This window comes from Podarcis tiliguerta, assembly GCF_965153285.1.
Source record: "Podarcis tiliguerta genome assembly, chromosome: 13".
Classification (NCBI taxonomy): domain Eukaryota; kingdom Metazoa; phylum Chordata; class Lepidosauria; order Squamata; family Lacertidae; genus Podarcis; species Podarcis tiliguerta.
The window spans coordinates 46,707,364-46,727,388 of record NC_139546.1 but is presented as its reverse complement, the minus strand read 5'-3'; the positions used below and the strand labels follow the sequence as shown (position 1 = coordinate 46,727,388).

Here is a 20,025-nt window from a genome sequence, read left to right as displayed (position 1 = left end):
AGGTACATTGGGGGGGGGGGAACAACATCAAGTCAGGTGTAAATAAAATTTGCTCCCCCGAGATAACAGGGTCACATATCTCAAAATTAATAATTTCTGTCCAACTCAGGACCTTTATCTTAGCCTGACTGAATGTTTTTCCTTCAGCTTTTGTCAAGGGCAGACTGAGTTTGGTGCTCACAGCTCTAAGTTGTGAGTCCACAGCACTTAGACCTGCTCCCTGCAGTGGATGTTCTCTGGAAGTGCCTTCCCAGCTTGCCTAGCCCAGTCGGGGCTGAAGAGGTTGAGCCCAGTCGTTGGCACTGGCTCAGAGGCGAAGCTGACATGGGTTATGGGCCCAGTGGCTTCTGACGCTGATGCCGGACGGCAGAACAGAAGCTGCATGTTGGATTTATTTGCGGTGCCTAGAAGCAGAGTTTCTGGAGCTGTTTTCCACGCTGCTACTGCTGCTTGATTTATGGAGGTATGTTGCTGGCTGCCAAGAAAAGAAGATAGCGTCCCTGTTTGCCTGTTAATTGCGCTCTGAGTGGGAAAGATAGTGGCTGAAGGAGTCTAAGGCTTTATTTTGTGTTTCAAGTAGGGAAGTGTCTTGCTTTAATTAATAGCAGACATGGCCTGTGCACATTCCGGCCAGATGGCTCTATCCTCTCCTCTCCTCATGCCCAAGACCTATCCAACGTGGCAGGTCAAAATGAAAGCGCTTTTACAGAGGGAAAAGCTATTCCACGCCATAGAAGATGACCCTCCCCAGGAGGATGCAGATGAATGGCCTGAGTGGCATGTTGCAGACATGAGAGCCCGGGGACAATTGTTTTGAGTGTTTCAGACCACTTGTTGGTAAACTTAGAGGGTCAAGAGACTGCACGAGCTGTTTGGCATAAACTGAGAGATATGCATTTGAGACAAAATGCCGGTTCCAGCGTGATTTTCTTCACGAAGCTGTGCAGGCTGCAATTAAAGAAAGATGAGGATTTGCCCAGCCATCTGTCCCAATTAAAACGCCTCAGACAGGACCTTGTTCAGCGAGACCTGAATATTTCAGAGGCTGTGTTTGCAATGTTAATGATAAATAGCCTAGATGATTCTTTTGACGATGTAGCTGCTCAAATTTCTACCATGCCTTCTGACCGGCTAACAGAAGATTATGTGTCTAGCGTGCTCTTGAATGCGTGGGATTGCAGACAGGCTGTTAAAGAAAGCCGGGACAATGCTGTTGAAAATGTGCCTAAGTCTCCAGCAGGGAAAGTGAAAGTGCTGCTAAAGCTCTAAAATTGTGGCTTTTCATGTGGAGCTCAAGGCCATATGAGTTTCCAGTGTAAGAAAACTTCAAAGAAGAAGGGCAACTTCAAAGGCAGAGGGGGAGGAGGATGAAATCCCCAAGGACCGGCTACATCAAAGGCTTCGGTCTCACGCTGCTCCAATCAGCGTGGGCGGAGTTTTTTTGTCATAGACTGTACCACGTATCTAAAGATAAGGATCTCTCTGTTCATCTTGAGAAGCAGGAGAAAGCAATTCATTAAGCAGGTGGAACTGTTCTCAGAAGTTTGGCTCAAGGAACTGTGTTTTTAAAGAGCCTTAATGCAACAATTGGGACGCGGGTGGCGCTGTGGGTAAAACCTCAGCGCCTAGGATTTGCCGATCGCATGGTCGGTGGTTCGAGTCCCCGCGGCGGGGTGAGCTCCCGTCGTTCGGTCCCAGCTCCTGCCCACCTAGCAGTTCAAAAGCACCCTTAAGTGCAAGTAGATAAATAGATACCGCTTTATAGTGGGAAGGTAAACGGTGTTTCTGTGTGCTGCTCTGGTGCCGGTTCGCCAGAGCAGCTTCGTCACGCTGGCCAGCGTGACCCGGAAGTGTCTGCGGACAGCGCTGGCTCCTGGCCTCTAGAGTGAGATGAGCGCACAACCCTAGAGTCTGTCAAGGGGCAGGGGTACCTTTAATGCAACAATTAAGAATGTCTTGTATGCTCCTCATCTTCAGGACTATCTTTTGAGTGTTTCTCAGCTTGATTATCAAGGGTTCAAGGTAGTTTTTGCTGGATCTCGTTTTGAAATTCGTCGAGATGGCAAGCTCATTCTGTATGCCAAATGTGTTAATGGTTTATATCAATTGCCTTTTGTTTGTTGCTGAAGCAACTGAGAAAACATGTTGTAACATTTCTGTAGATAAGAATGAGAAGCTGCATGATCAATGTATTCATGAGTACCACCGTCTTTATGATCATTTGCATTTTCAGGCAGTGGCTAAAATGCCAGGCATGGTTGAGGGCATGAAACTGAAAAAATGACCTTACCATATGAAAGGTGTTTCTTGCACTGAAAATAAGGCTAAGCAAGCTCCCAAAGGTGTAAAATCTGGGAGAGAAGCCAAGAAACCTTATGAAGTCATACATGCTGACTTGGTGGGACCTCTAGCACTCTCTAGAGGCAACTCACGTTTTTTCATGGTGCTGACAGATTCCCATTCAAGATATGTTTGGGTCTATATGCTGCAGAAGAAATCTGAAGCTTTCCCTAAGTTTTGACAATTTTGTGCATAGCTCAGGAATGTACACAATGAGAACATACATCGTTTGTTTACTGACAAGGGTGGAGAATTTTGTTCAGAAGAATTTGAGAGTTTTCTTACTGAACAGGGCATAGAGCACATGACTGCCACGCCCAGATCTCCATGGCAAAATGGTTTGTGTGAACTTTGCAACAAGGTATAAGAACTCTGTTGCACGATTCAGGCCTACCCAATCCCTTTTGGGCTGAGGCTCTTTCCTGTTTTTCCTTATGTGTACAATCGTAGATATCAATCCGCTATTGATTGCACCTCATATGAAATGCTTTACAAAAAGAAGCCATACGTAAAACATTTCAAAATTTTTGGTTCAGAGGTATGAGTGCAGACTTTGCAGGACAACAAGTTGAGCAAACGTGGTGAAGATTGTATTTTTCTGGGATATGAAAAGGGTTGCTATTGTGTGTTGATCACTGACACAAAAGCGATTAGGTTGACCAGAAGCATGGATTGTAAACCAAAATGGGACAGAGTTGGCATTTTTCAATGTCATCCTATTTCAGATGATGATGGTGCAAAAGCAGTTAAGAAAGAGGCAGATTCTGTTGTTGCTGATGATAATGCTGATGCCAACATAGATTCTGATGATGACACAGATTATCGAAGTCCAAAAGCCTCAGATGAGTCTGACACTGATTCAGACACAGCACCTTCATCATTCTCCCAAGGAGAAGGAGACACCAGACCCAGAGGACCAGAGAGTTTTGTGTAGATCTAAAAGAACTACAAAGACCATACCACCTAAACAGTTCTCCAAAGAGTTTGCTAAAGCTGCTGTTACTAGCAACCCTGGTGCGGTTTTTGAACCAGCCAACTACAAAGAGGTTCAAAATCTGTCCGCAAAGGATGCTGAACCTTGGCTGAACGCCATGAAAGCCGAGTTGAATTCCCTAAAGCAGAATGATACTTCGGAATTGGTTCCAGCAGAACCAGGCATGAAGTGTGTTGATAGTAGGTGGGTCTACAAGACAAAAACTGATCGGAATGGAAAAATAGTCAGGTACAAAGCCAGACTAGAGGCACGAGGTTTTTCTCAAATACCTGATCAGGACTATCATGAGACGTATTCACCAACAGTAAAGTTTGAGAGTGTTAGGCTGTTGATGAAAATTGCTGCTGAGGAAGGTATAAGCATTTCTCATCATGATGTAAATACTGCATTTTTGTATGGAGTTCTCACTGAAAATGTCTACATGTCACCGCCAGATGGTGTGCAGATAAGACAGGGAATGGTTTGTAAGCTGAAAAAATCCCTGTATGGTTTAAAACAGTGCACGATGCTGGCACACCAAGCTGACTGAAGTGCTGTTCTCCCTAGGTTTTCAGCAAGGGAAGGCTGATTCTTGTGTTTTTGTGAAAGAGAAAATCAGCACAAGCTCTACTGCATTTGCTTTGTAGATGATATATTATTTTTGCGGAAGAATGAGAATATCTACAAAAGCACTCTAGCAAAGCTGCAGAAGCATTTTGATATGAAAGATCTCGAAGAAGTCAGCAATTATCTCTCACTACAGGTAGAGAGAAATGCACAAGGTGATGTTTTGCTGCATCAGACACGTAAAATCACTGATGTCATTGAAAAGTTGAACCTGAGCGATGTCAATGCTGTAGACACCCCCATGGTCTCAGGTTATCAACATGATGCTGATGCTGATGTTTTTTCCTGATACAACACTTTTCAGGAGTGTATTAGGCAAACTCAGTTTTATAGCAAGATGTACAAGACCAGATATTGCTGTGAGTGTAAATCTGATCAGCAGACATGCAAACCAACCCACAGTTCAAGATTGGAAAGCACTTAAACAAATAGCGAGATATTTAAAAGGAACTGTGGATTACAGATTGAGACTTACTAGTCAAAAATCTGGAGGTCTTGAGATCTATGCCGACATCAGGTGTGTGCTATTTGTACAATCAATGTCTTTTTGATTGGTCTTGTAGAAAGCAGGCAACAGTAAGCTTCAGTTCTTGCGAGGCAGAACTTAACGCTTTAACTCTTTCCCTCATGGACATAGAATGGTTACAGCAACTGTTTGATGATATAAAAGTAAAGGTCACTTGTCCTGTTCAAGTTTATCAGGACAATAAAGCATGTATACCGTTGCTCCACTCAGAAGGATGTAAGCAGAGGATGAAGTATCTGTAAATCAAGCTTCATCGAGCTAGGGAATGTATCCAAAACGGTATTGTAAAAGTGTCTTATATGCCGGGGAAAGAGATACCTGCAGATGTTTTAACCAAAGTTGTAAACAAGGAACAATTTTTGGTGTATGTACGTAAATTGCGGTTATGTTAGATTCTGCAATGGTTGGCATGAAAAGGGGGAGGATGAGGATGTTGCACCCCTCCCATTGCAAGAATCTGCTTACAATGTTTCAGAAAGGAGGGGGCGCATTTTGCTCATAGCTTCTTCCGCTCCAGCCTGTGGGAGTCTGAGTGTTATTTGTATATAGATAAGGTGACTGCTCAAGCAGCTGTAAGGAAGATTGGGACCTTAATTCTCTGCTGCCTTGTGATGAGGGAGTACTGATTGGCTAATGTTTGTCTGAGCCCCTTATTCATGTACAACATCCCTATACAGTATGTGGAACTGGCACTTTTACCAGTGCTACGTAAGGTATGTTCTGCACTTGCAAGGAATTGGTTCTCTCTGCAGCCGGCCCCACCACTTTCTTGTTTAACATTCAAGGATTTTGAAAGGAGACTGGTTTCTTTGGGCCTGTCTTCTTACTTAAAAACAGTACAGCAGAAGACTGAACAGGCTCTCCCAGAATCTACCTGCATTTTGCTTTCTGGTCAGGAAATATTTCTCCTCTCAATGACACATGTTCCCCAAGGAGTAGAGGAGCCCCTGTCTTGTAACATTCACATTCATCAGTACAGTGGTGCCCCGCAAGACGAATGCCTCACAAGACGGAAAACCCGCAAGACGAAAGGGTTTTCCGTTTGCAGAGGCGCTTCGCAAGACGAATTTCCCTATGGGCTTGCTTCGCAAGACGAAAATTGACGAAAATTTTCGGGTTTCCCCCCCGCTCCAAAACCCCTTTTTCTGAAGCGCTAAGCTGCTAAAAGCATTTTAGCAGCAAAACCGCTAATCCCTTAAGCCTTAAAAAGCCGTTTTTAGCCCTTAAATTGCCAATAGCGCTAATAGCGCTAATCTGTCAATTGGCTTGCTTCACAAGACGAAAAAACCGCAAGACGAAAAGACTCGCGGAACGGATTCTTTTCGTCTTGCGAGGCACCACTGTAGTGATAGAAAAACTGCTTTAAAAATGAATCTGTAAGCCTCCTCAATAACTCTAACTCCTCTCTCTTTTATATCCAGGTTACAATCCTGCAATCCTGCAAAGGTTTAAATGTCATGGTTTCTCCCCGGAGAATCATGGAGGCTTGCAGTAAGGTGGAATAAAAGGGGAAACGTATGAAAGGAAAGTGACGGAGCCCTGCCCACCTTTTCACCTACTCTCAGGTGTACATTGCTCGGGGGGGGGGTTAGTTATATCAATTTTCAGGTTTAATGGTTGATCATTTTCTAGTATCCTCTGGCAAGTCTTTGGAGCTTTGGGCAGTTGGAACAAATTAAAGGGGCTTCCATGATCCTAGGAGGCGAGTGATTAGCCCTTTACCATTTGAGGGCTGTTCCTCAACCCCACCCCCAAAGCAAATCTGTTAATTCCTTTTTTGAGATCTGATAATGACTCTCCACTGTTCCTTGCAGCATTATAATAATAAGTGGCAGGTGGCTAAGAGATCCCCATAGGAACTGCACTCCAGGAAGGAACAGAAATCAACATGGTCAATGGTGGCATTTTGCAACTACCCTTTTAATATTGTATATGAAGGGCATAATCTTTCTATCCTACTATGTCAGAATAAGAAGAATACAGGACATTCCATTTGCTAATCTAAAAAGTGACAGGTGGCCCATGCCCCATTCACCAGAAATTTGCCCCCAGATGGGATAGATACAGTAGGATATGCTTCATCTGGTGTTGATTTGTATACCACCATTTCTCCAAAGAGCTGAAGTTAGCATACACACTACTATGCCTCTCTATATTATCATTACAGAACCCCTGTGATGTACATTAAGCTGAGAGATATTGAGATTTTATTTATGTATAGATGAAGCATGGAAATCATTGAATCCGGGATAGGCTGAAGAGAATGATGTAGTATAGGCTGGAGAGCTTGCGATGCTGAGGAAGCCCTATGACCATGCCGGTGAGGATTGTCTGTGCTCGCTGAAGGCTGCTTTCGATATGGTTGGCGCGATAGAGGTTCTCATGGAGACCGTTCCCTTTGTCTTTTAAGTTTTGGGGTGGGGAAAGCTTGAGAGAAAGAGGCAACAGCTATTAAGTTTAGACATAATTGATGAACAACATTTATGACACCATTTAGTGCTGATTATTTTCTGCTGGATTCTCTGACAAACATTTTTAATCTGTAGATAGAGGGTGTAAATCCTTAATGAAAGCTTTAAGGAGCAAAGGGGATTTAACTGAAGTTCTTGTGTGTGTGGACCTGAGTAGGAAGATTTGTGGCACTTACATGGGGCTTCCTTGAGCTGAATGAGGACAAGGTGGGATAGTGGAGATTCCAGGAATATTTACGCAGCTCCTTTCCCCAACATATATAAAGAAAGCGCCCAGCACCAAAAGCACCCCAGCCTTCCCAGAGAAGGTATTGGTGTATAGGCTGGGTTTGAAAACCAAGGATAGATAAAAACTTCCCATATGCAATGATACCATCTGTGCAGCAGCAAGCTAGGTACAGAGCTCCTTAAATGTGTGGACCTGGCCACCAGGGCAAGGATATAAAAATCTGCCTCCAATAGAAGGGCACCATCTGTTCATCTAGGTCACCCTATGCTGGGTAAACATGATCAACAGGCAGATGAAGGTTAGAAGGATCCTTGGCTGGAGGTGGGAATGGTTTTTAATGGGGGTGGAAATTATTGTGGGAGACACCTTGACCCTTGCAGGGTACACATTCTTTCCTTTCCTTCTCCCATTGTTACCTTCTGATAAAAACATGCATTTAGTATTGTTCAAGAACGGTGAAAACCTTTCTGCAGATATAAGAGGAGAAGACCTCCACCAGACTGATTGCAGTTCAGACCTCCACCAGACTGATTGCAGTTTCAAATTGTGTCTTTAGTCAATACTAGCACTGATATCACGGCAGCTGGTGGGGAAAGTCTTATCTCAACAGGCCATAATGGAAAGCAGAAATGAATTTCTGAATTAAGGAGGAAGCAGTCTTGAAATGGTCAGTCTCTGAGAGAATCTTAAGCAATCTGGAAACAATCATCCCTCTCCCAAACCATGCTTTTCAAAGGAAAACTACCGTATTTTTCGCTGCATAGGATGCACCTGACCAAAAGACGCACCAAGTTTTTGGAGCAGGAAAATAAGAAGAAGAAAAAATCTGACTCAAATGTTGTGCTAAACTATTTAAAACAGCAAAGTGGGTGGCTCCTGTCCACTTTGCTGCTTTAAAGCGAGCCACGATATATAATGAAGAGAATGGAAAAAGACAGACTTTCCATTATAATGTAGCTGTTTTCATTATCACTGGGAAGTCAGTATTGGCAGCAGTCACAAAAATTAAAATTTGAGCATTTAACTGTTATTAATCAAGAATATTAATAGTCAGGGAGAGAAACCAGGGCTGTGCAAATGAGAAGTGCTTGGAGTATGGAGGAACAGCAAAGAGATCAAATGATTGTGCTCCAGTTCCTAAATCTCTGAAGTTTTCTCAAAACAGGCATGGTTGTTTTGAAAGGAAGATTCAAAATGGAGTGACTGAGCAAAGAACAGAGGAGGAAAAGAGGGCAAATAAATAGCTTCCATTGAATAACAAGAGAACACAATTTTTTGGTTTGGTATAGGTGGACTGTACTTGTAAGAATTTGTATAATGAATTATAGATTTGGAGTGGAATATCAGTGCCTCTTTTCAGCAATAAAGATTAGCTGCTAGGAACATGGTCCACACACAAACACACAGGATGTCTGGTTATAGTTGTGTAGTTTAAACTGTTACTGAGCCAGATGCCTGCTCAGTTTTAGCTGAGCACACTAATACTGGATTGTGGAAATGCTTTGCATGCATTTATGACTATTTCTGCAAAACTGCTACTTGAAGAAATACCCAAACTTAATATTTTTAAACTTCAAATGGAGCTCAGAATCCGGTTAGGCAATCCTTTGCAGTTGAATTAGGAGGCACTGAGAGACAGCAATTTGCTGCTCCCCACCCCCACGAGCACCCCAGGAACACACAGCCTTCCCTCTGCTTGCAAACCTTGTCCGGGCTTCAGGGGAAAGCAGAAGCTGCCGGCAGAGCCACTTGGCTCCTCCCCCCCACCCCCAAAGAGCAGCCCAGGAGCGCACAGCCTTCCCTCTGCTTGCAAACCTTGCCGGGGCTTCAGGGGAACGCAAAAGCTATAGGCAGAGCAGTGTGGCTTCCCTCCCACCCCCAAAGAGGACCCCAGGAGCGCAGGGCAAAGGCGCACAGCCTTCCCACTGCCTGCAAACGTTGCCGGGGCTTCAGGGGAAAGCGGAGGCTGCTGGCAGAGCACTGTGGCTCCTCCCCCCACCACCAAAGAGCACCCCAGCAGCGCAGGGCAACAGCGATTTGGCTCCAGGGACCACACATTCGCTCCATAAGACGCACAGACATTTTCCCTTCCTTTTTAGGAGGAAAAAAGTGCGTCCAATGGTGCGAAAAATACGGTAAGTCCCAACTGTGTCGAGAGTTTTTACCTTCAGATTCATTGACTTTTGTTTCGGACTCAGGGACGGATACTCGACAGACGTAGCTGTTTATCCGCGAAAAGCCTGGTGATGCAAGGCTGAGGTATCCTGTGCTACCAGTGCGTGCACTTATGATGCCGGAGGTGTTACCTGATTGGCCACCTGCCAGTCTCATACTCATCCATGCCTTCGGGCACAGATTCAGAGGTAGTGCACACCAATATTGCACCTAAGGGAACAAAATAGATAGACAAACAGACAGACAGATGAAATTCCTGGTTTTTTAATGACTTTATATTACTGTTTTTATGGTTTTTCTGATACTGCTTTACAGTTTTTATGTTGCTTAGTGCAAATCAGCAAATGACTAAATGCCATAGGTTAAAACCTCTGCTTTTCATCTCACTCCTTCCAGTCTTGCTTTTGTCTGCCATCTGTTCTTTTCTACACCCCTGTGATTTTCCTTCTCTCTCACCCTCTTTCCCATGCATATTCTCTTTTCATGGAATCGTAGATTTCAGGAATTGGAAGGGACCCCAGTGCTCATGTAGTTGAACCCCCTGTAATGCTTACTTACTTACTTCATCAGAACTTTTCTAGGCATTACAAATATAGGGCATCCTAAAACATTTAAAATATATAGAAATAAACAGCCATGTAAAATATATAATGATGAGATATATAATGATAGATAGACAAGCAGACAGACAGATGAAATTCCTGGTTTTTTAATGAGTTTATATTACTGTTTTTATGGTTTTTCTGATACCGCTTTACAGTTTTTATGTTGCTTAGTGCACTGTTTAAGATTTAAGCAGCTTAGAAATGATTTAAAAATCAGCAAATGAATAAATGCCATAGGTTAAAACCTCTGCTTTTCATCTCACTCCTTCCAGTCTTGCTTTTGTCTGCCGTTTGTTCTTCTCTACACCCCTGTGATTTTTCTTTTCTCTGACCCTCTTTCCCATGCATATTCTCTTTCGTGGAATCATACAATTCTGGAATTGGAAGGGACCCCAGTGCTCATCTAGTCCAACCCCCTGTAATGCTTACTTACTTACGTCATCAAAACTTTTCTAGGCATTACAAATATAGGGCATCCTAAAACATTTAAAATATATAGAAATAAACAGCCATGTAAAATATATAATGATGAGGAACTTCATTGGGATTTGTTCCCACTAAATAGTGCCATTTAGCACTCCAAGAGATACTATTAACAATATAAAAAGGTAAAGTAAAGGTACCCCTGCCCGTACGGGCCAGTCTTGACAGACTCTAGGGTTGTGCGCCCATCTCACTCAAGGAGGCCAAGGGCCAGCGCTGTCCCGAAGACACTTCCGGGTCACGTGGCCAGCGTGACATCGCTGCTCTGGCGAGCCAGAGCCACACACGGAAACGCCGTTTACCTTCCCGCAAGTAAGCGGTCCCTATTTATCTACTTGCACCCGGGGGTGCTTTCGAACTGCTAGGTTGGCAGGCGCTGGGACCGAACAGCGGGAGCGCACCCCGCCGCGGGGATTCGAACCGCCGACCTTTCGATCGGCAAGCCCTAGGCACTGAGGCTTTAACCCACAGCGCCACCCGCGTCCCTCAAAATACAATGTTGTGGCCCGTACGGGGATCGAACCCGCGACCTTGGCGTTATTAGCACCACGCTCTAACCAACTGAGCTAACCGGCCAGCTATTAACAATATAGGGCATCCTAAAACATTTAAAATATATACAAATAAACAGCCATGTAAAATATATAATGATGAGGAATTTCATTGGGATTTCTTCCTGCTAAATAGTGCCATTTAGCACTCCAAGAGATACTATTAACAAAACCTCAGCTCCCCTTGCAGTTAATTTCGGGTAGAAAAGGATATGTTCTACAGTGTCCGGCACATTCAAAGTACATCCACAATGTCTATCATTTCTGGGGATGTTTAAAAATCTGCCCTTGACAAAAGCTGAAGGAAAAACATTCAGTTGGGATAGGATAAAGGTCCTGATTTGGACAGAAATTATTATTTTTGAGATATGTGACCCTGATATCTCGGGAGAGCAAATTATATTTACACCTGACTTCATGTTGTTTCCCCCCATGTACCTTAATCTGGTTTGACTATTGCAATAAATATATTGCTCACTCAAATTATACAAGGGTTTCAAGATCTGATTTGAATAACAACAGATCTGATTTTCCTATGTAAGAGTTGGAACTTCTGGATTTATCAGAGTCCGTAAGTAGGTCAGAGAGTAGACTCAAAAGTTGGCAAAAAAATGGAAATGCAACCAGCATTTTATAGTGCTAGCCCACACTCAATATTCCACCGTGTGTATACCTAGTTCTGCACACATTGTCTCATACATGATTGAACTTGGGAGCCCAAGGAGACGTCTCAAGATGGATGTGAGGGTGATCTGACTGAAACATCTGTCACCCCATTGATCACCAGGGCTGATCTGACCGACCTGGCTGGCTAGGAAGGTGTCCCCCTGTTTCGTGTGCGTCCCTTCCTAAGCTGCACGCTCAGTGGAAAAGGAAGACCATCCCAGATAGGAGTGTATCGTTCTTCAATCAAGGCTTGATGATAGCTGCGCTCCCTGTATAGATAGAACCTCCCTGACTGAACCTCCCCCTGTAATGCAGGAATCTCAGCTAAATAATTTCGGCTACATAGTTTGTGAGATCCCTGCCTTCTTTGCCCCTATCAGAAGAATGTCTCTGCTGTCCCCTACAAAGATCTCAGCGCACAGAATCAGGCACTTACAAATGTTAATAAAAGGGTTTTTGTTTTGGAACCATGGAATCCTATCCCATTTACTGCTGGCAAATAAGCAAAAAAGTTGGAGGAAGAGAATCCAAGGGTTGTTATTGCTCTGTTTCTAAGGGTGGTTCCAGATGCTCAGATTTCAGGTAGATGCATGAGAAGGCTGCATAGAGGAAGGAAAGAGAAGCAAACTCACCTGGAGCAGCCCGGGAAGAAGTCAGTGGCAGGCTGGCCCCGCAAAGGACTCCCACAAATGGTAAGAAGATCTTGGCCCACATTTTAGGATTCAGTGTGAATGGCATGTGGGCCACCAGGCCTGCTTATATAGCATCCTGAGCTACTTTGGTGAGATGTGTTTCCCATCAGTAGCTCCACCCAGAAAATCCAAGAAGAGGCTATTCTGTGAGGTTCTCAGAAAGTCCTTCCAGAGGCTTGAGTGTAATTCAGATAATTTAATTGTTATTACAGTGGTGCCCCGCAAGACGAATGCCTCGCAAGACTGAAAACCCGCTAGACGAAAGGGTTTTCCGTTTTGGAGGTGCTTCGCAGGACGAATTTCTCTATGGGCTTGCTTTGCAAGACGAAAATGTCTTGCGATTCCTGGGGGTTTTTTCCGCTCCCCACCTCCTTTTTCTAAGGCACTAAGCTGCTAATAGCCTTTTAGCAGCTAATCCGCTAATCCCTTAAGCCTTTAATAGCCGCTAAACCGCTAATCCGCTAATGGGCTTGCTTTGCAAGATGAAAAAAACCGCTAGATGAAGAGACTCACGGAACGGATTCTTTTCGTCTTGCGAGGCACCACTGTATTAAATTTGTATACCACCCTTCATTAGCAGATCACAGGCAGTTCAGAACATTAAAGTACAACATGACATCAGAAAAGCCCTTTATTCATGTACAACATCCCTATATGTGGAACTGGCACTATTACCAGTGCTACGTAAGGTACGTTCTGGGCTATATCAGCACCATGCTTTAAGCAACTGATGTATTCATCATGGCAGGGTTATTCTGAAGGATGTGCCTCCTTTCTTTATTTTTCACACCAGCTTCACAGCAGCAAGACGTCCCCAAACTTTATCCCAACTCCTTGATCATAATATCTGAAACTACATGAGGCTTTCCCAGAAACTTTCCCAGAATTCTGCTTTCTGGTCAGGAACTATTGCTCCTCTCAATGACACATGTTCCCCAAGGAGTAGAGGAGCCCCTGTCTTGTAACATTCACATTCATCAGTAGTGGTTGAAAAACTGCTTTAAAAATGAATCTGTAAGACTCCTCAATAACTCTAACTCCTCTCTTTTATATCCAGGTTACAATCCCTGCAAAGGTTTAAATGTCATGGTTTCTCCCCAGAGAATCATGGAGGCTTGAAGTTTGGCAGAAGTGCTGATTATTATCTCTTAGATTCTCTGACATTTCAAATCTCTACAGAAGACCAGGGGGTGGGGCTCCTCAGTGTAAATGGGATATGGGGGTGCCCCGCAAGACACATGTGTACGCAGGCAGCCCACCCCATATCCCCTCATGCAGGGTAGTTCACTGACAATCTTTCAGCGTATGGCCAGTGACACCCTCATGATGTCAAGCCCCCTTCCCAATCTCAATGTCAAGTTAGCTCCCAGGGAAGATGGGGAGCCAAGGAACTCTTCAAAGGGTCTTGGGCTAAATTGCAGCTACACTACAAAGTGAAAGGTAGCTGCAAGCTTAAGAACAGCTTAAGGAACAATCCGTGATGGGTTAATTGCTTCCATAAAGCAAAAAACGAAAACAAAACAAAACATGCACAAAAAGTCTGACTTGAAAATTCATTTTATGTGAATAGTAGTGTATTCAGCAACATATGCTAATGAGCAAAAACATGGAGTTGCTAGCATGAAACACCCGTTTCCAAATACTTCATTCATCAGTCTCAGACAGAGCAGCCTTTAACAGAGGAGGAAGAGAAGAACTCGGGGCCCCTTCCTTCAAGATTCCCAGCGACCCTTCAGCGAAGCGGCAGGAGAAACGGAAGGGAGATTTTTTTTTCTTGTTTTCCCCCTCTAAAACAAGGTGTGTCCTATGGTCGGGTGCGTCCTATAAAGCGAAAAATATGGTACTTCCTTCATCAGTGTATTGCTGTAAAGCTGTCAGGGGCTGGCCAGCGTTGGATGCCAGAGACTGGTCTGACTCGGACCAGGAAGAAAGACAGTCCCAGACAGAGCAGCCTTTAACAGAGGAGGAAGAGAAGAACTGGGGGCCCCTTCCTTCAAGATTCCCAGGTTGAGGGAAATAGACCGCCCTGATAACTTTGCTAGGTAACCAGGAGGGAGGAAGCGTCTGGAAGGCTCTGCCTTTGAGAGCAGCGGTGATGCTGCTCCTTCCCCTCGGATTAGAAGGCAGGAAAGGGTTAAGGAGCAAGGGAAGCACAGGGGCAGGATGATGGGGAACTGGCGCTTCCTGCTGCGGAAGGAAGGGCAGGAGATTCAGACTGAGCAACTGATGTCTTGAGAGAAGTTGGCTCGATGCCACTCTCTCTGTATTATTGTAAATAAATGGACTATAAACCTGTTGGAGGCTCATTAATTCTTATCGGAAACTTCCGTTCATGCCTGCAGACCTGACAAAAGCCAAACACACAAAAAATATTGCTGTCTGTTCAATATACGATCTATAAACATTTTTAAAAGCATGAGACCCTGCTCAAATAAATAATCAATTCCATTAATACAATAAAAGTTGTATTGTAAATATTGAACATAGATTCCACGGGAACCTTACATATAACGGTACCGTTCGAAGAAAATGATTCCTTCAGGTCTAAATTCTTGACCTGAGTTCTTATATTTAAATGTTGTTTAATCAGCTTAACCCCTTTTATGGTCATTTGTATCGTAACATTTAGCTAAGCAGTATTTGGCAACATTTCCAGTCTGAATGGTAACAGTATACCTTTAAGGTGTGTTTCAGGTGTAACCAACAGCAGCTTAGTGCCATTTCACTGGCATTCCCCTCCTGCTGAAAAATTGCAGAAATCTCCTCCTTCCCATCTTCTCACCCACAAATATGGCAGAATTGTGTTCTGGCTCAAATCCAAAAAATGACGCTAATTGTAAACCTGTAAAATACATGGGTATGGCCCTGTGTGGTGTATCACAATAGCACCAGCAAGAATGAGAAGGAAATATACAAGGATAGGAGTCAACTCCAGGGGGCCGTGGGTGCTTGGGTACCCACAATAATGCAATTTGCAGGGACTGGGCACATACAAAGTCAATGAACACCATGTGCAGGCATATGCGTGTGATGTTGCACCTCCATGTTATGGCTGTGGGCACCCACAATCCTGAGGGCAAGATGGCACCCCTGTATACAAGCCCACATCCTGTGTCCTGACTCCATGCATTGCAACTTGAAGAACCAGATTGGGGTTAAGAAGACTGGTTGCTGGGAACCCCTTCATTTTAAACAGATCCCTGCAGCCACATTAGGAAAAGAACTGAAAATAAAACAGCCAATATTGTAATGCTGTTATACAAATCTATGGTGTGACCTAAAATATTGTTACAAATGTTGAATGCCTGCCCTTCTCTTTGCCGAGTGGGGGCAAGAGCCCATAGGGTCCCTGGCACTCACACAGGGTCTGTGTCCCTTTGGAGGAATAGAAAACACAGTAGAGACTATTGTAGGTTTAAGAAATATGGTTGATTCACCTATTTACACCTCCTGTCTGCATACTGGGAGTGCAAATCTTACAGCATGGTCATTTCATGGGGCAGCAGTGCAGGCATCCTTCAGCCTGCCTGCCCAAGATGGAGCTCAGCTCCTCTCCTGCTGCTTCTTCCCAGCAAACCTTGCTCCAAAACTGCCTTTTCCTGTCCCCTCAAACACCCCACCCCATCACCTGAAATCCCTGCCTCTGCTCACACCTCAGGGCAAGGGGAAAGGAGTTTTCTTGTTTTGTTAATGGCCCTCCATTATACACATTGAGGCACCATGCAAAAATGTTCCTCTTTAACTTGATCTTTGGTTGGTTGCTATCCAATGCCCGTTTACAATGTGTTCTGGTGGGATTATAAGGTTATTTTCATTTTCATTTTGCTTACGTATTTGGTGTTTTTCTATTGTGATTTTATCCTATGAACCACCAAGACCTGCGAGTATAGGGCAGTATAGAAATCTTAACAACAACAACAACAACAACAACAACAACAACAACAACCATCACAAAACTAACCACAGACCATGCGAAAGGATAAAATGTTCCTCAAAGGACATGCAACTTACAAAACCCTTTTTAAAAATAATATCCCTAAATTCCTCTTTTCTCTTCCCAGATGCTTCTGCTATTCTCAAATTCAGGGTCTGGGAAAGGCTTCTAGGGTTGGAGGGTGGGGCAAGGAAGGAGAAAAAAGCCATTGCTTTAAGAGCAGCTTAAATCGGGACGTTTCAGGGCAAAGGAAGAATCCATGGTGGGTTAATTTCTTCTATGGCAGTCTCAGAAAAATTGGGGCAGATGGGGTGTATGTTATTCCTTGGGGTTTACTGCCCAAACCTTTCACTAGCCACAAGCAGTGCTTTTTTCGGGGGGGGGGGGGGACACAGGGGTACACATACCCCTAAACATTTTGTGAATCTTTGTACTTTTGTCCATTTACTATATTTATTTTTCCTGATTTGAACTTTAAAACCGTGATTTTCTTGAGTCAAAATGAGAGAACCCCTAAACATTCTTTAAGGGAGGGAAAGCACTGGCCACAAGGCAGCAGAGGTTTTAGGTCAGAGTGTTCCTTCTCCATTTTGCTAATTCTGCATCTTGTCCGCTAATGAAGGTCAGGGAAGAGGATTATGTATTTTGTGTTCTCATGTTGTACCTTTATGTTCTGAACTGCCTATGATCTCCAGATGAAGGGAGGTATACAAATTGAAATAATAACAATAGAACTTCTCCATAGCTATTGGGATTTCTCACAAATCCCAATTACACTCAAGTTACTAGAAGGACTTTCTGAGAACCTCACAGAATAGCCTCTTCTTGGATTGTCTGGGTGGAGTTACAGGGATTGAGTGGGAAAGTATCTTACCAAAGTCTTCCAGCGTGTTATATACAGTAAGCAGGCCTGGTAGCCTACATGCCATTCACACTGTATTCTATAATGTGGTACCAGATCTTCTTACCACAGCTGTGCAAGCCTTTGAGAGTCAGAAATCGGAGAGGACATCATAGGGGGGAGGGAAGGAAAGAAGGACAGAGGCCAGTGTTGCCTGTGGCACCCCTGATCACAATCCAAGGCACCCCTGGGTGCCAGGGCACACTGGTTGAGAACCACTGCCTTAAGCAATGGGTGCCTCTCACCCTCCTTAGATCATGCAGGCGTGTGTGTCCTTCCCCACCCACCAAATCGCCCATGTAGAGCTAGCGGAGGCCACCGGTTAGGGAGACCCACCCAAGGTTGCTTGCCGAGAGCCAGAGAACAAGGAAACTCTCCATCCTTTTCCAACCAAATGTCTGGTTAAAGAGGGACATTTCTGCCAGGCGCCTAAATGTGTATTATGATGGCGCCAGGTGAACCTCTCTGGGGGGAGCATCCCTCAAACACGAAGCTGAGTGCCCAGTCCTAAAGACAGGGCCCACTGCTGCCATTGCTGCTCCCTGGGTAAGATGCTTCGCCAGTCTCCGTTGGGCCACCAAGTCTGGGGACATCTTCTTCCCAGGCCCCCGTGGGGCTGTGTGAGGAGGCACCTCTCTTTAGGGCAGGAAGGGGGCAGCTCTGAGACCAGGAGCGGAAGCAGCGGCTACCTCCAAGGAGAGGAGATAGGAGAGGAGGTTGAGGGAACCCTCCACCAGGGAGGGTGCGTGGAAAAGTTTGAGAAGCTGCCAGCTCTGCAGGCAAGGGTGACATAAATGGGCTTCTGAGCCCCACAGGGGTGCCGAAGAAAGAATGTAGTTGGTCAAGGGACCATGGACTCAAAAAAGTTGAAAACCTCTGGCTTAAAGAGAAGGCTCAAAGAAGGAGAGGGTGGATGTGTAAGGAAAGGGCGTGAGACACGGTGTCTCTTCATCTGTGGGGAGCAAACAGTTCATTTTCTCTTTCTTTCTCCTCTTCTGCTTCCTTTAGCCAGCAATGGTGTGTAAAAAGTAAGCAAATGCTCACGTATTAATGCATTACAGTGGTACCTTGGGTTACATACGCTTCAGGTTACATACGCTTCAGGTTACAGACTCTGCTAACCCAGAAATAGTACCTCAGCTTAAGAACTTTGCTTCAGGATGAGAACAGAAATTGTGCTCCAGCGGCGCAGCAGCAGTGGGAGGTCCAATTAGCTAAAGTGGTGCTTCAGGTTAAGAACAGTTTCAGGTTAAGAACGGACATCTGGAACGAATTAAGTACTTAACCCGAGGTACCACTGTAATGGGATTATTTCTGGGTAAAAGTAGGAATGTGTTGCGTTTTTAAAGCATCTCGAGGCTCTTTGTTGATGCTGCAAACAGGGTGACTTCTCTGCAAATTTAAGATACTGGAAAATGCAAAGGAAGACAATGTGCCTTGATTTTTATTAGTCCCCTCATTGCTTTCCTTTTTGTGAAGGGCTTGGAGAACAGGTTGAGGTTTTTAATTGCCGGTAAACCTGGGACGCGGGTGGCGCTGTGGGTAAAAGCCTCAGCGCCTAGGGCTTGCCGATCGAAAGGTCGGCGGTTCGAATCCCCGCGGCGGGGTGCGCTCCCGTCTTTCGGTCCCAGCGCCTGCCAACCTAGCAGTTTGAAAGCACCCCCGGGTGCAAGTAGAGAAATAGGGACCGCTTACTGGCGGGAAGGTAAACGGCGTTTCTGTGTGCTGCGCTGGCTCGCCAGATGCAGCTTTGTCACACTGGCCACGTGACCTGGAAGTGTCTCCGGACAGCGCTAGCCCCCGGCCTCTTAAGTGAGATGGGCGCACAACCCTAGAGTCTGTCAAGACCGGCCCGTACGGGCAGGGGTACCTTTACCTTTACCTTAAACCTGGTGTACGTGCGAGACGTGTACCCTTTTCTTGCACATGCAAGTCTTGTGACCAGTGTCTGATGATCATTGTGACTTGGCATCTGGCAAAGAATGGGATGATCCTTGGACTGTTCATTGCCTTTTGGTCTGCTGCATGCTAACTCTGCTAGATTGGTATCAAATATTAATAAAGAAATGTTTGTTTTGGAACCAAGGGACCTTTCCCTTGGGAATGACTATCCCAATCTTCTTTAGAGGACAAGATGCAGAATTAGCAAAACAGAGAAGGAACACTCTGACCTTACACCTCCGCTGCCTTGTGACTAGACTCATTTGTGAGAAAGGAATAACATACACGTCAACTGTCCTGAATTTTCTGAGGCTGCCTTGAAAGCAATTAAATACAAAAACATGGCGTGTATGCATAAGCTAAAGCAAAATAACAAAATGTACACGGAAAGGCTGATTTGAAAATTTAATTTATGGGAATGGCAGTGTATTCAGCATCAAATGCTATTGAGTAAAAGATAGATGGAGTAGCTAGCCTATAGCACGTCTTTTCAAAACATGTTGTATCAAAAATACTCCAAAAACTACTATTGCCACAATTAGGTCACTTGAAATGATAAATAATTGTTGCTGACAATCTTATTATCAAACAAGCCTCACTGAAAAAATATTTTCTGGTGCCCTGATCTTAATTTGAAATTCTATTGTATCATTGTTATACCAGAACACAAAGTCTGTTGGTTACACCTGAAACACACCTTAAAGGTATGCTGTTACCGTTCATACTGGAAATGTTGCCAAATACTGCTTAGCTAAATGTTACGATACAAATGCCCATAAAAGGGGTTAAGCTGATTAAACAACATTTAAATATAAGAACTCAGGTCAAGATGTGAATTTAGACCTGAAGGAATCATTGTCTTTGAACGGTACATATATAAAGGTTCCCTTGGCCGTAATCTATGTTCAATG

At 44.4% G+C, this 20,025-nt stretch overlaps 1 protein-coding gene across 8 annotated transcripts in view; it reads right to left on the bottom strand.

Annotated features, from left to right (window-relative positions):
* The window catches only part of LOC310663080 (uncharacterized protein), a 192,067-nt gene extending 179,682 nt beyond the window's left edge, over positions 1 to 12,385 (bottom strand). For 6 of the 8 annotated variants that reach the window (XR_014504360.1, XM_083410690.1, XM_083410686.1 and 3 more), the window contains exon 1: positions 9,332 to 9,498. Coding sequence is in view for 7 of the 8 variants with exons in the window: in XM_083410690.1 (XP_083266816.1) it covers positions 9,332 to 9,497 (166 nt within the window). In the remaining variant the exon portion in view is untranslated. Of the gene's footprint in view, positions 1 to 9,331; positions 9,499 to 12,278 lie in introns of those variants that run through there. The other 2 variants (XM_083410693.1, XM_083410696.1) reach the window with 1 other exon arrangement.
* Between the last annotated feature and the right edge of the window lie 7,640 nt (positions 12,386 to 20,025).